Source organism: Toxorhynchites rutilus, chromosome 3 (assembly GCF_029784135.1).
Source record: "Toxorhynchites rutilus septentrionalis strain SRP chromosome 3, ASM2978413v1, whole genome shotgun sequence".
Taxonomy (NCBI): domain Eukaryota; kingdom Metazoa; phylum Arthropoda; class Insecta; order Diptera; family Culicidae; genus Toxorhynchites; species Toxorhynchites rutilus.
The window spans coordinates 255,612,096-255,626,006 of NC_073746.1; the positions used below are offsets into that span (position 1 = coordinate 255,612,096).

The window sequence follows — 13,911 nt, forward strand, 5'->3', positions numbered from 1 at the left end:
GCTGCACCGTTCTCATGAGACGCGAAAGTTCTACCAGAAACTCAATGCACCCCGAAAAGGATTCGTGGGAATGTCCTGACGAACGAGCGTGAAGTGACCGAAAGGTGGAGGCAGCACATCGATGAACACTTGAATGACGTACAGGCAGAGGACCAAGAGAACGGTGGAGGGGGTCTTCGTAGCCACTTGGTTACGCATTCGCTTACTAAGCGATCGATCGTGGGTTCAAACTCAGGGCCTTCAATTTGACCATTTTTGTGTTGTTATAGAATAACTATGTCCACGCAACCATCATCAGCTGTGGAGATAGATCCACGGTGGAACAAAGATCGATTCATCCATACAACTGCTCTGCTCTGCAAGAAACATCGGGCTGCTGTTCTATAAATAGCCCAACAATGATCAATATCAACTGTCTCCGCTGTCCGGTCTGCTGAACAATGGAAGAACAGATAGAATACCCTTACGCCTAAATGGCTACTACAGTGTAAAAACCCGGCTCTGTTACATATAAAATGCTAATGAGCCTGATAAATAAATAAATGGGATAAAAAAAAAGATAACGGTGGAAGTGATTACGTTGGTCAAGTAAATAATGAAGATGTACCACCCTCAACAATAGGTGAAGTTGAGAATGTCTTCAAACAGCTTAAGTTCAAGATGACTCCGGAAAAGTTGATTAATTGTCTGCATCGACTGATTGTCAGGATTTGGAAAACAGAACGGCTACCGGAGAAGTCGTAAGATGAGGTTATCTGCCCTATCTTCAAGAAAGGCGACAAACTAGACTAAAAACTCTCGTGCAATCACTGTCCTGAATGCCGCCTACAAAGTGCTTTCCTAAATCATCTTCCGTCGTCTAACGCTACTGACAAACAGATTTGTGGGAGGTTTTCAGATCGGCTTCATCGAAAGTCGGTCTACTGCTGACCAGATCTTCACCTTGCGGCAGATCCTCCAGAAATGCCGTAAGTACAAAGTCCCAACGCACCATCTATTCGTCGACTTCAAGGCCGCGTGTGATGAAAAAGCTATGGAGAATCTTGGACGAAAACTGCTTTCCGGGGAAGCTGCCAAAACTGATTAAGGCTACGATGGATAGAATACAGTGCTGTGTGCGAATATCGGGTGGATGATCTGATTCATTCGAGTGCCGCAGGGGGCTTCGACAAGGTGATGGTCTCTCTTGTCTGCTGTTGGGTGTTATGTGACTAGTGGTAGTTATGTGACTAGTGGATACAGTCAATTCAGCTGCTTTGCTGATGACGTGCGTCTGAAACCAAATACATGCTGGCTTCCGGAACCGAGCACGACAGGACCCGATTGAGTAGTAGTGTAGTGATCGACGGCGATGAGTTCGAGGTAGTAGACCAATGTGTTTACTTTGGCTCAATGGTAACATCTGACAAAGATACCAGCCGCGAGAATGATACACAATGTGTCATGCAAGTAACCTATCACGAACATATAATCAAATATTAGAGGATCATTCATGTTGTTTGCATATTCGAGCTGTATCAAACATCGCACACGATTTTCGAAGCCTGCATACAAGTTTGAACCGCATATATCGTCTCGTTCTACTGTAGTGAAACCTACTGCACAGACAAGTGCAAAGCAATAAAAGACACAGGAAAAATTGCGTCATCATTCGGTCACCATTTGCGGAGAGCAACGAATGGGAAAAGAGATAAAACGAGAGAGTTTTAAGCGGTGTTGCTAGTAAAACTATGCGGTGCGGTCTCTATATATATATATATATATATATATATATATATATATATATATATATATATGAGCCTCTACCGAGCTGAATAATCATTTGTACTCTCCGAGACTTAAAAATCATGAAGCATGGAGAGGTTCGATATGCATATGTTAGAGGCGAAGAAGAAAATAAACTTTCTGATTCGAAAGCGTATATGATGGTTTTGCTTGCGTGCTGCTGTATCATAAAGTGCGAACCGATGCAGAGTTGTCTCGTTCTCTTTTGTGTCGTGATTTGCAGCACGTTACAACAAAAGAATGCCGCTGGGGGAAATGATTTCTGTGTGATCATACTTGAACGAACGAAAGCGATTTTTTCAGTCGGATCATTTGGCCAACACTGAATGGGAGTCGTACCTAGTATGGTTTCCACAAACACTTGAGGTCAAAAGGACTGAGTAATCGTGCCAAATGTTCCGTGTACAAAACGTTCATAAGACGGGTTGTCATCTACAGACACAAAACGTGGACAATACTCGAAGAGGACCTGCGAGCGCTCGGAGTCTTTCAACGACGTGTGTTAAGAATCATCTTCGGCGGTGTGCAGGAGGACGGCGTATGGAGACGAGGGATGAATCACGAGTTCACGCAACCCACCGGCGAACCCACCATCCACGAAGTAATCAAAACTGGAAGGATAAATTGGGCAGGACATGGTGCAAGAATGTCGGACAACTATCCTGCAAAAATGGTGTTCATTGGGAATCCGACTGGTACGAGACGACGAGGATAGCGAGGCAGCGAGCAAGGTGGTTAAACCAAGTGGAATAGGACATGGTGAGGACGGGGTGGCCGCGGATTCTGAGATAGCCACGAACCGAGATAATTGGAGAAGAATTGTGAATCAGGCCATGTTGTGAAGACGTTAAGCTAAAATAAACAAATAGCACCTCCTACCGATCTGAATGAAATGGTATGATAAACATTTCATTCGAAAGATAAAATGTCTAAGCGTTATATGTTTAATACACTGCTTTTCACAGTTATAGAACCACTAATTTTTTCTGAGTTTCCAGAGATATGTAAGAAGTCGGTTGAATCGAAATATATAGTGTAGGATATAATAACTATCTTCATTTAAAAGACTGGCCATTTGTATTTTATTGTTATGTTCAGGCGCGAAACTCCCACTCCTTTACAAAATTAACGTCAATTTCACATGAATTACAATAACTTTTTAGGCCCTATTCCAGAAAACGAGACGAGCAATTCGTCTCGTCTCATCGCGGCTTCAGTCACTGTCGAGACGAGCAAAATATCCTACTCCAGTTAACGAGTTTCATTGAAATGTTTTATTTGATGGACTGGAAAGACTTCTGTCACTTTTTCTCGGTATGATCAGTAATGTCAGATGTGAAGACATGTTTTTATTTTGAGAAAAACAACAAACATTTTTAAAATGGATTGATCGATACTCTTTTCTCAGTGCCAAAACACTAAAATCATAACATAGATGAATTAGATTCCTATATCTTTTGGTTTCATTGATATTTTTTCTACCAGCATATGGTTTCATCACTCAGACGTTTTGTTATTATGGATTTATTAAAACCAATGTTTGTTCACCTAATCAACGATTTATCAAGAAAAGTTTCAAATCTATGTTTGTTCACCTAATAAAGGATTTATCAAGAAAACAATCAAATCTATATGCTTGTATTTCCATTCACAGTTATACAATAAAGTAGTCTAGTTTTTTTTCACATTCATAGCAATAAACGTCGAAACAATTAGGTACGACGAATGAAACGCATCATTGTAAAATGTGAATCAGTAGAAAAAAACATTGATAAGCCAATGCACATTTGAATTATTCATTTTCGTTCAATGTGATGTCAAGAGACTTTTCGTGCCGTGTTAATATATTCAAAACAGTCATCTGGCATCCGTGGATATGAGTTCAATGTTTACATTTGATTGTTTTGTGTGGAAGAGCCACATTTGAAAATCTGTAAAATTTGGCAATAACTGAATTGAGTTTGATGGTTGCAGTTGAAAACACACATTGCTTATACAATACTAATTTAGGCGTGAATCAATTTTTGAGGATAAAGACGGAACAGAAGAATAGCGATGCTTAAAATCAACAAGGTGAATAAACACATCAAACAAACTAGACGACTCAACTGATTTATCGGCAAGCGCGGCCAAACGGTTGTCGAGCCAGATGAGCTACTCGTCTGTTTTTAGTTGAGCTCGGCTTCTGGAATATGAAAACAAACGAGACGAGCGCTCGTCAACTCGTCTTCTGGAATAGGACCCACTCATTCGTAGGTCATCTTTAGTTCTCAATCAGTTCAAACAACCCATTCGGGGTCGGGGGGAGTCGCTGATCAATGGTCAGTTGCACCCCAGTAGGAAGTATCCCGTGTCGGCCACACATACATAGTACTGGAGACTGCAACATCCTAATTATGAGAATCTTTGTAGTACTAACCTCGAGCCAACCGCGAGTAATCGGTTACATATTACTAACATAGTTGTAAGACAAAAATTGTCAAAATATTGGACTCCCGGCCCCGTCAGGCTAACGCCACATGTGCCTTGATAAAATATATATTTTGTGAAAAAAAAACCCATTCGGGGTGGTTTTGACCATTCAGCGCCATGTTGTAGTGTGTATCTCGTTCTCCTCAGAGGATACTGCTGGTTTGAGCTCTTCAAATCACTCATACTGCTTGAAAGCTGCATCTTCTATTCGTATGATCACTCATTATAAGTTTTTGATAGGGTTTTGATCTGGTAAACAAGTTGACCAGTCCAGAATCTGAAGCCCCTATTCAATAAACCATGCCTTGACTTTCCGGATGCTATGAATTGATGCCAAATTCATAATTGAGGTGTTTTTGATGTAAAAACAGAAGTAAATTATTCTGAAGTACTCTTCTGACACTTCTGACTGTACATCGGTGTTGATGAAAATCTATCTGAACCAGGCCGTTTTGAAAATATTTTCCTTAAACCATCAAACTGCGGCCTGCAAAGCTACGTGTTGAAAAATTACATGACACGTCCCGTGAGTCCTTCCAGTATGAAGAAATTCTATTCAAGTTGGATTTCTTTTTATCAAAGAAGTTCTCCTGAAATAGTGAAACCCATGGGATTAGCTTCCACATTAGTTTTTGGACCCGCAGCTTTGGAGATGGGATTTTTATGTTCGGGGAGAATTTTCTCAAAAAAGGGCTTGCTACCTAAGCTTACCATCAACACAGATGAACAGTCAGAAGTGCAACGAAGTACTTCAGAATCATTTACTGTCGTTTTTGTATTAAAAACAATGTGATAATTGGGTAATTTGGCATCAATTTATAAAATCCGGAAAGTTATGGCATGGGTTGATGAATAAGGGCTTCAGATTCTGAACTGGTCAGCTTGTTTACTAGATCAAAACGCTATCAAGAACTTATGAGGATTGATTGTACGAATAGTAGAAGCAGCTTACAAGCAGGATGAGTGATTTGAAGAGCTTGAATGGACAGTATCATCTGCATAGACAAGATGTACCCTACAACATAGCGTGAGTCGGTCAAAACCACCCCGAATGGGTTATTTGAATTGATTGAGAACTAAAGATGACCTACGAATTCGAAACTTATTGTAATTCAAATCTTCATATCGAATTCATGCAAGCAGAGTACTTTTTTACTCACTTGCATTTTTGGTGAACGGAACATGCTCCCGAACACGAACACAAAATCAAGGCGTCTCGGTTCTATTCAGGACCACCAACAAGTTCAAAAAAGTTGAATTTTATACTTGTCCCTGTATAAGTAATTCCATATTTATATCCATCCACTCAGAAACTAACAAGAAAATTCTTTCAAAATATTCATTCATTCATTCATAGAGAATTAAGAGACGAATGACCTTCGGGTTAAAGTCCTTTAACCCTTTCGCTACGAGCGTCGTCTATAGACGACATCCGCACGGCAACCTGTGTATACGAGCGTCGTCTTCAGACGACATGAGAGTGCTTCGTACAGCTCCGTATTGAAAGGGTTAAAAACATAATTGATTTAGATGCAAATTCAAACAAATGATTACTATTTCAACGTTAGTCCTACGTCTATCTTGCGGTTATATCACATATATAATTCACTTCTTGTTTTTGAGTTATAGGAATTGATTCATTATCGATTAAAATCTGAGACGAGAACTGTCAATCGAGGGGTCGATATCGAACTAGATTACTGTCAAACTAGGACCAGCTGCTGATTGGCCAGTTTTATAGGGTTGCCAATGTTTTAAAAATTCACTTCTGCTTAATGTACCCACGGTACTACGGTACACGGTCTCGGTCTCAAACTAGTTTGATGACAAAATATGACAGAAAAATATGTATCATTTGAGTACTACACCAAACAAATGTAACTATTCATAGAATATATGATACGAAAAACATATGTTACGGTTGTGGAAATTCTACTCTACGTTAAAAATATATGCTGCTTCAAATAACAGAACTGCATTAAATTGTATTTCAGCTGGAAAACATTCATGATTCATCAAAAGCTTCATTGTTTCTCATTCTATCTGTTATGCTATAAACATTCGACTAATCTACTTACGTTTTTATTTTGTCGTTTCAGTTGATCGGAAAGTGAAAAAGTACATCGATGATTTAATGACCCATAAAGGTGTGATAGCCAGTGAGGCGGATTTTCCCCAGTAACCATTACTTATGTCGAGTAAATGTAAATAATTAAACAAACAAATGGTTCACTCCTATTCATAGGTACATTTTTACAAATAGTTTAAAATATCATATTTTAGGTTGAATGAGAGGGAGCATTGTTTTGCGCTTGAAATTGCGAAATACCCATCTCGAAAACAACTTTTGTGTGATGGGTAGTTAATCTTGTTGAACAAGAATTATTCTCCGGAATATAGAGGAATAAACTAGTAATGAAAAATATCGGATCAGATGTATATTCCCCATTGCCGGCCTCAATCTTTCTTCCATTATTGGTGACATTTAGTTTCCGTCCGACAATGGAAGCGTGTTGGTCTCCTCATCACATGTATTTTTTTTTCATTGCTACCGATCGATTTGGGGAATCGAAAACAACAATGGTTGTTCAAATTCACGTTTCGCCAAGCGTTCTCGTCTTATAGATAGTCCAGTTATAGGGGATAGCCCTGCCCAGCAAAACTGTTACAGTGATTTTTTCCTCTTTTATTTATCGCCGTTCTCGTACCGTGATTAAATATAACAATGTAAATTGATCATCCATCAGAATCATTAAACTAGGCAAAAGTTAAAGAAAATAAAGCTAGAAGGAAAACATAAGTTTCAAATCATCTTTGTTCGCAAAACATGTCCGAGCTTTCCATTATGCTGTGCCATTGATATATTGCCGCCTCGATATGTGGTGGACGAGTTGTCTGCTCTCAGTTCGCGTTACCCTTCAACGATTGGTAATACTCGGAGAGAATTTTCCATGCTTTTGGCTCCATAAACCCGTTCGGAGGATCTTGTCCGTTGCGAGCCAACGTCCTCATCCTGGTTCCGGAGATAAAATCGAAATCATCCTTACGGCTCGGATCGAAAAAGGCCATCTTCGATACGGATTTGTCGTATGCAGCCACGCGGAATGGAAGTATCTGAACAAACGAGGTGAGTTAGTACTGCTGCTCAGAAGTGATCTTAAGTTTTGTGACATACCTCAATGTTATCTAGGCCGGGAGCCATTTTGAGGACTCGTGCACCATGCGTTCCATCGTAAAGGTTCCCATCGGGATACATCGCTTTGTCGGGATGTGGCATGCCTGCGGGATCCCGGCCGACTATGTAGAAGTTGGCACCCGCGTTCATACCTGAAAAAATGGGGTAAGTGACCGAATTAATATGCAATATTCCTCTGTCTGGTGTTCTATACTAGTTGTTCATATGCGTAGGCTAATTTAGAAGTAGGACCTGCCATAAATTATTGACTTTTCAATTCTAATTTTTCATAATTCGTTTGTAGGCGATATATGAATTATTTATTCAAAGGTTTGTTGAATCAATACGCTGAGAAACAATATCGTATATGAATTGAATTATTATTAGTTCCCTAGAATGATTTGTCGATTAAATATTCATGAGCATATGAGTATTTCCTGAGATAGGTGAGGACGCACTGTTAGAATTTTTAAGTGCAAACCGATTGCAGAAACCGACAAAACTGTAGAAGAGTCCGTATCTAGGGGTTCTAGGGATAGGTCTGTGGTTGTTCGGGACAATTGTTTTCGAATTGAGTTCCTCTAATTTTCGCTCGACCTGTCAAAATGCATGCTATGATGCAAATCTTCGGACATATAAGTTCCTGATATCCAATGGAAGAACAGATAGAAAACCCTTACGCACATATGGCTACTACAGTGTAATTTACCATAATGTAAGGGAACGGGAAACCTAACGCCTAAATGGCTACTACTACTACTGTGTGATTTACAATTTATAAAAACATAAAACATATGTACATGTACATGATAAAACCCCGGCTCTGTTACAGATAAAAAGCTAATGAGTGAAAAGTGAATTGAAGAAAATGGAAACTGAATGAAACTTAAACATTGAAAACTGAAGAGAATTGAAAAAACAAACATTAAAAATTTAAGGAAACTATAAAATATAAGAAATTGAAAAATAAATTAAAATTGAAAAGTGGAAACTGAAAATTGAAGGAAACTAAAATTTAATAATTGAAGGAAATTTGAAATTGAAAAAAGAGTTGAAGAAAGTTAAAAAAAAATTGAAGCAGAAAAAAGAAAAAAAAAATTGAAGCAGAAAAAAGAAAAAAAAAATTAAAAAAAGAGCCAGATCAACAACTACTACGCGATCTGGTCTTCCACTACGACGAGGCGATCTCACAGTTCCGCGACACAGACCCATTGTCGCGCCCCAGGATCCCGAAGTTGCAGCATTCCCGCAGGCTGACAAGTGCAGTAAAGCTCATGAACGAGCACGTTCTTCCGCTGCACTTGGTTGATACTGAGAACATGGAGGAGCTGCAACTGAAAGTTTACTGTGCTGCTGTGGCGACCGCCAAAAGTTTAGGATACCGTATTAGGCCAAGAGGCGGACTGCTCCAACATCTCCGTGAAAGGCGTGAGCCTCCATGGCGAAGGAGATTGGAGCAACGGATCCTAAACAAGCGCGCCGCAATTGGAAGACTGATGGCGTACAAAAGAGGCAGCAGATCGGCGAAATTATGTCGCCAAGTTGCTGTGATCGTGCGGCCTACTGAACTTCGCCAGCTGGGAGCTCACCAGCTGACGGAAAAACTCGACACACTGGTACAGCAATTGAGCGTCCTAACTAAACGGCTGAAACGTTACTCTGACTCTGCAAAGCGCCAGGAACAAAATCGGATGTTCAGAGATAACGAAAAAGCGTTCTACGACCACATTGGCGACGAGAAGCCCGACTACCGCGAAGGTTTGCCAGATATTAGCGATGTGACGAACTTCTGGGCTGGTATTTGGGAGACCCCAGTACAACATCGCGACGGGCAAATGTGGTTAAGACGGGAGGAGGAGAGTTGTGGTGAAATTGGAGAGATGCCAGCTATCATCGTCGGAGAGAACGATGTCCGCGAAGCCTCGCGGTACCTGAGGAACTGGGCAGCACCGGGCCCCGATGGTGTTCAGAACTTCTGGCACAAGAAGCTGACCGTCGCACATCAAAAGATAGCTGAGTGCTTCAACAAGGTGCTACGTGACCCACACAACCTCCCTGAATTCGCCACCCGTGGCGTCACATTCCTCCTCCCGAAAGACAGCAACACATTGAACCCATCAAAGTACAGGCCGATAACGTGCCTATCGAGTCTGTACAAGATATTAAGCAGCATCATAACCGCCAAAGTTTCTGCCCACTGCGAACAACACCATATCATCGCAGAAGAGCAGAAAGGATGCAGAAAAAATAGGCATGGCTGCAAAGACCAGGCCATCATCGACGCAACCATAGTCGGCCAGGCGGTTTATAACCAGCGGAACCTAAGCATGGCCTATATCGATTACAGGAAGGCTTATGACTCCATACCTCACTCGTTTCTCGTCCGGGTATTGGAGCTCTACAAAATTGATCCCGTCGTCGTTAGGTTCCTGCAGCATGCGATGAGGCAGTGGAGCACGTCTCTACACCTTAGTGATGGGGAAAATGTGTTGCAGTCTAGAACGCTGCAGATAAAGAGGGGGATATTCCAAGGCGACTCTTTCAGCCCGCTTTGGTTTTGTCTGGCACTGAACCCCCTCAGTAGGACGCTCAATAGAAACGGTCATGGCTATAAAATAAGGCCCACGAAGAAGTGACCCATACCTTTTACATGGACGATCTCAAGGTCTACGCTGATTCACGTCAGCGTCTAGGTGTAGCTATCCGGGTTGTCGAAGACATAAGCAGGGACATCTGTATGGAGTTCGGCCTCGACAAGTGTCGCTGTGTCCACCTGCTGAAAGGACAACTTACCGAATCCGGAGGCTACGAGGTCTATGACGGCGAGTTTATAAGAGACATGGTTCGTGGCGAATCCTATAAATATCTTGGATTCCGACAACTCACCGGGATTCGCCACTCCGACATCAAGACGGAGCTGCGAGACAAGTTCTTGAGTCGAGTGAACTGTGTCCTGAGGACTTTCCTCAACGCGGGGAACAAGGTACGCGCGATCAACACATTCGCGGTTCCCCTGCTGACCTTCAGTTTTGGTGTAGTCAAATGGAGCAAAACTGACCTAGAGGACCTTGAGAGGAGGATGAGGAAAGCATTCAAAGAGGCCGGAATGCACCATCCTCAATCGGCACTGGAGAGAGTTTCACTACCACGCAAAGAAGGGGGACTTGGAATCGTCGACATTTCTGCACTGTGTGTTGCCCAGGTACGACAACTGCGCGAGTACTTCGCAGAACGCGCCAACCAAAACGCGCTATACCGGGCTGTCTGCGTCGCAGACAGAGGATACAGCGCTCTGCACTTGGCGCAAGCGGAGTACCAACTCAACTGCAATCTGCAGACAGTGGAGGAGAAGATTGCAGCTTGGAAGCAGAAGGCAGTGCATGGTGCCCACCCCCATCAACTGGACCGGCCACACGTCGACAAGGCCGCATCTAATCTGTGGCTAACGCGTGGTGAACTCTCTTCAGTAGTAGAAGCCGACATGATAGCCATCCAGGACAGGATAATGCCGACGAGAAACTGCAGGCGGTACGTCTGGCATCAAGACGTTGATGACATTTGCCGGATGTGCCATCAACCAGGTGAAAACATAGAGCACATTATGGGAGGCTGTCCCGTTTTGGCCAACGCAGCCTACACCGAGCGCCACAACAACGTGGCCCGTATTGTTCATCGACAACTGGCGCTCCAATGTGCTCTACTGGAAGACAACGTACCAAACTACCGGTACCTGTCCTGGAAAATGACCGTTTCAAGCTGTACTGGGATCGCACTGTTCTGACCGACCTCTCGATCCACCACAACCGCCCAGATATAATGGTTTACGACAAGAGCGACCGCAAAGTCACCATCATCGATGTCGCTATTCCACTGAACCAGAATCTGGAGGAGACCCACGGTCGCAAAATCTGCAAGTACCGACCATTGGCCGTGGAGCTCAAGGAACTGTGGGGGCTAAGGGAGGTCCCAAGAATTGTTCCAGTCGTTCTCCCGAAGACACTTCTGGAAGCGCTAAAGGTGTTGAACATGGAGAAGGAATTGGCCGGCATCCAAAAGTCGGTCATCCTTAGCACCTGCGCGATTGTCCGACAATTCCTCGGTCAGGACTTAAACAGCACGAGCATGCAGATACGTGCATTCCGCAGAGCCTAGTCCCCCTTTGGCATTCAGAAGCCCGGGGGCAGGTGAAAATTCTGGCTAGGTTCGCCTAGTTAAGAAGTGAGATAAGTCTGCCAAAAAAAAAAAAGAAAAAACTGAAAATTGGAGATAATTAAACAATGGAAAATAAGAAAGAAAAATTGAAAAAAATAAATCAAAATTGAAAGAAATTAAAAATTAAAACAAGTCAAGATTGCTTTGAAATTAAGAAATAAAAATTCAAAACCTGAAAACTGAAGGAAACTATGAATTTAAAAAATGAAAATTGGAACAGAAAAAAATTGAATCTTAAGAAAATTTTAAATTGAAAACTGAAGATAATTGAAAAATGGAAAATCAGAATTGAAAAATATTGAAAAAAAAATCGAGATTGCTTTCAAATTAAAAAATTAAAATTAGAAATAATTGATGTTGATTGAGTGAGATAATTGAAGAAAACTAAAGTAGATAAAAAATTAAAAAGTATGGAAAATTAAAGAAAACTGAGAATGATAATTGAAGTAAATTGATTGAATTAAAATTGAAAATTGAAGATAAAAATAATTGAAGAAAATAAATTGAAAAACAAATAAAATCATAGAAAATAGGAAAATGAAAATGGAAGATTGGAAATTAAAAAATGGAGAAAACTAAAAGTTTAAAATTGAAGAAAAGGTCAAAATTAAAGGAAACTAAAAATAAAAAATTGAAGAGAATTGAAAATTGAAAAAAAACATCGAAACTGAAAAAAAAAACCGAAAAAATGGAAATTAAAAATTGGAGGAAACTGAAAATTGAAAAAATTAAGGAAAAACAAAAAATTAAAATTAAAAAATGACGAAAACTAAAAATTGAAAAAATGAAAATTGAAGATAACGAGGAAAAATTGAGGAAAAAAAAAGAAATTGAACGAAGTTGAAAATGGAAGAAATTTAAAATTCAAAAAAATTTAAGAAAGCGGAAGAAGAAAAATTAAAATTAAAAAAAAGATATTAAAATTGATAAGAAATATAGTAGAGAAAATTTAAAAATTAGAAAACTGAACTAAAAATAAACTAAAAATGAAAATTGAAAGTGAAAATTGAAAAACATCTAAATTGCTGATAAGAGATGAAAATTGAGAATTTTGAAGAAAATAGAAAAATCAAAATTGGAAATTGAAGAGAAAGATAATATAGCTAATTTTATAAAAAAGGAATTAAACAAAATAATATTACAGAAAAAAATAATAATTTGAAAAGAGAAAGAAAAAAATGAAGAAAATTAAAAATTGAAAAAAAGAAAATTTGATATAAAAAACCAAAAATAAAATGAAAATTCAAAATGACATTGAAAATTACAGAAAAACCAAAACTGATAATGGAAGAAAATTTCAAAATTAAAATTGAAAAGAAAAATAACAAGAATAATTAAAGAAAATAAAGAATTGAAAAAAAATTAAAATTACAGAAAATTTCAAAAATTAAATTGAAGTGAAAAAAGGGAAATTGAGTAAAGGGGGAAAAAATACAAAATTGAAAAAAATTAAACTTTGAATTGAAAATTTAAGGAAACACAAACATTGAAAATGGAGAAAGATAATGCAAATAATGGAAGAAAATTGTAAATTGAAGCGGAAAAAGAAAAATTAAAAAGTAAAAAAAAATATAAATTGGAGAAAATTGAAAAACGGAAATTACAAAATTGAAGAAAAATAAATACAGGTCGTACTCGATTATCCGAAGTATTTTAGTTTTATATTGTTTTTTTATCAGAAATTTTGAATAATTTGTTAATATAACTGGTAACTGCGTCACGAATTTCTTCGGTGTTATCGAATCGTTGACCGCCGAACGCCTGTTTCATCACCGTACTATTGTGATGTTTTGGACCGATTAAGAACCGCGATTAAGAACAAAAGGCTAGGTTAATTGATGAAAGGAGTGTTCCTCATCCACGATAATGCGCGGCCCCATTCAGCTCGCGTAACTCAAGAGCAAATGAATAAAATTAAATGGACTGTTTTAGAGCATCCTCCTTACTCCCCAGACCTCGCCCCTAGCGACTATCACATATTCCCGGTGATGAAACAGGCGTTCGGCGGTCAAAGATTCGATAACACTGAAGAAATTCGTGACGCAGTTACATCGTACTTCAAAAAGTTGGACGCTACGCAATTCGCGCTCGGAATAGAAAAACTCGTGCCACGCTATGAAAAATGCCTCGAACGTTATATAGAAATTATGTAGAAAAACAGGAAATAAAACGTAGATTACGTTTTTTGTCCTAACTTGATTCGATATTCAAACATACCTAATATGATAATTTAATGAAACACGGATGTAATGAGGAAAAGGAAAAGT

At 39.7% G+C, this 13,911-nt stretch overlaps 2 protein-coding genes across 4 annotated transcripts in view; one reads left to right on the top strand and one right to left on the bottom strand.

Annotated features, from left to right (window-relative positions):
- LOC129775544 (ATP-dependent DNA helicase Q5) overlaps nt 1–7,057 on the top strand; it is a 37,246-nt gene extending 30,189 nt beyond the window's left edge. For both annotated transcript variants that reach the window (XM_055780398.1, XM_055780397.1), the window contains one exon: nt 6,357–7,057. In XM_055780398.1, coding sequence (XP_055636373.1) covers nt 6,357–6,371 — 15 coding nt within the window. In that variant the 3' untranslated portion in view covers nt 6,372–7,057. The remainder of the gene's footprint in view (nt 1–6,356) is intronic.
- Nucleotides 6,929–13,911, bottom strand: part of LOC129775546 (bifunctional 3'-phosphoadenosine 5'-phosphosulfate synthase) — a 45,078-nt gene continuing 38,095 nt past the window's right edge. For both annotated transcript variants that reach the window (XM_055780400.1, XM_055780399.1), the window contains exons 3-4: nt 7,433–7,584; nt 6,929–7,371 (exon numbers count right to left, since the gene is read on the bottom strand). In XM_055780400.1, the coding sequence (XP_055636375.1) occupies nt 7,159–7,371; nt 7,433–7,584 (365 nt within the window). In that variant the 3' untranslated portion in view covers nt 6,929–7,158. The remainder of the gene's footprint in view (nt 7,372–7,432; nt 7,585–13,911) is intronic.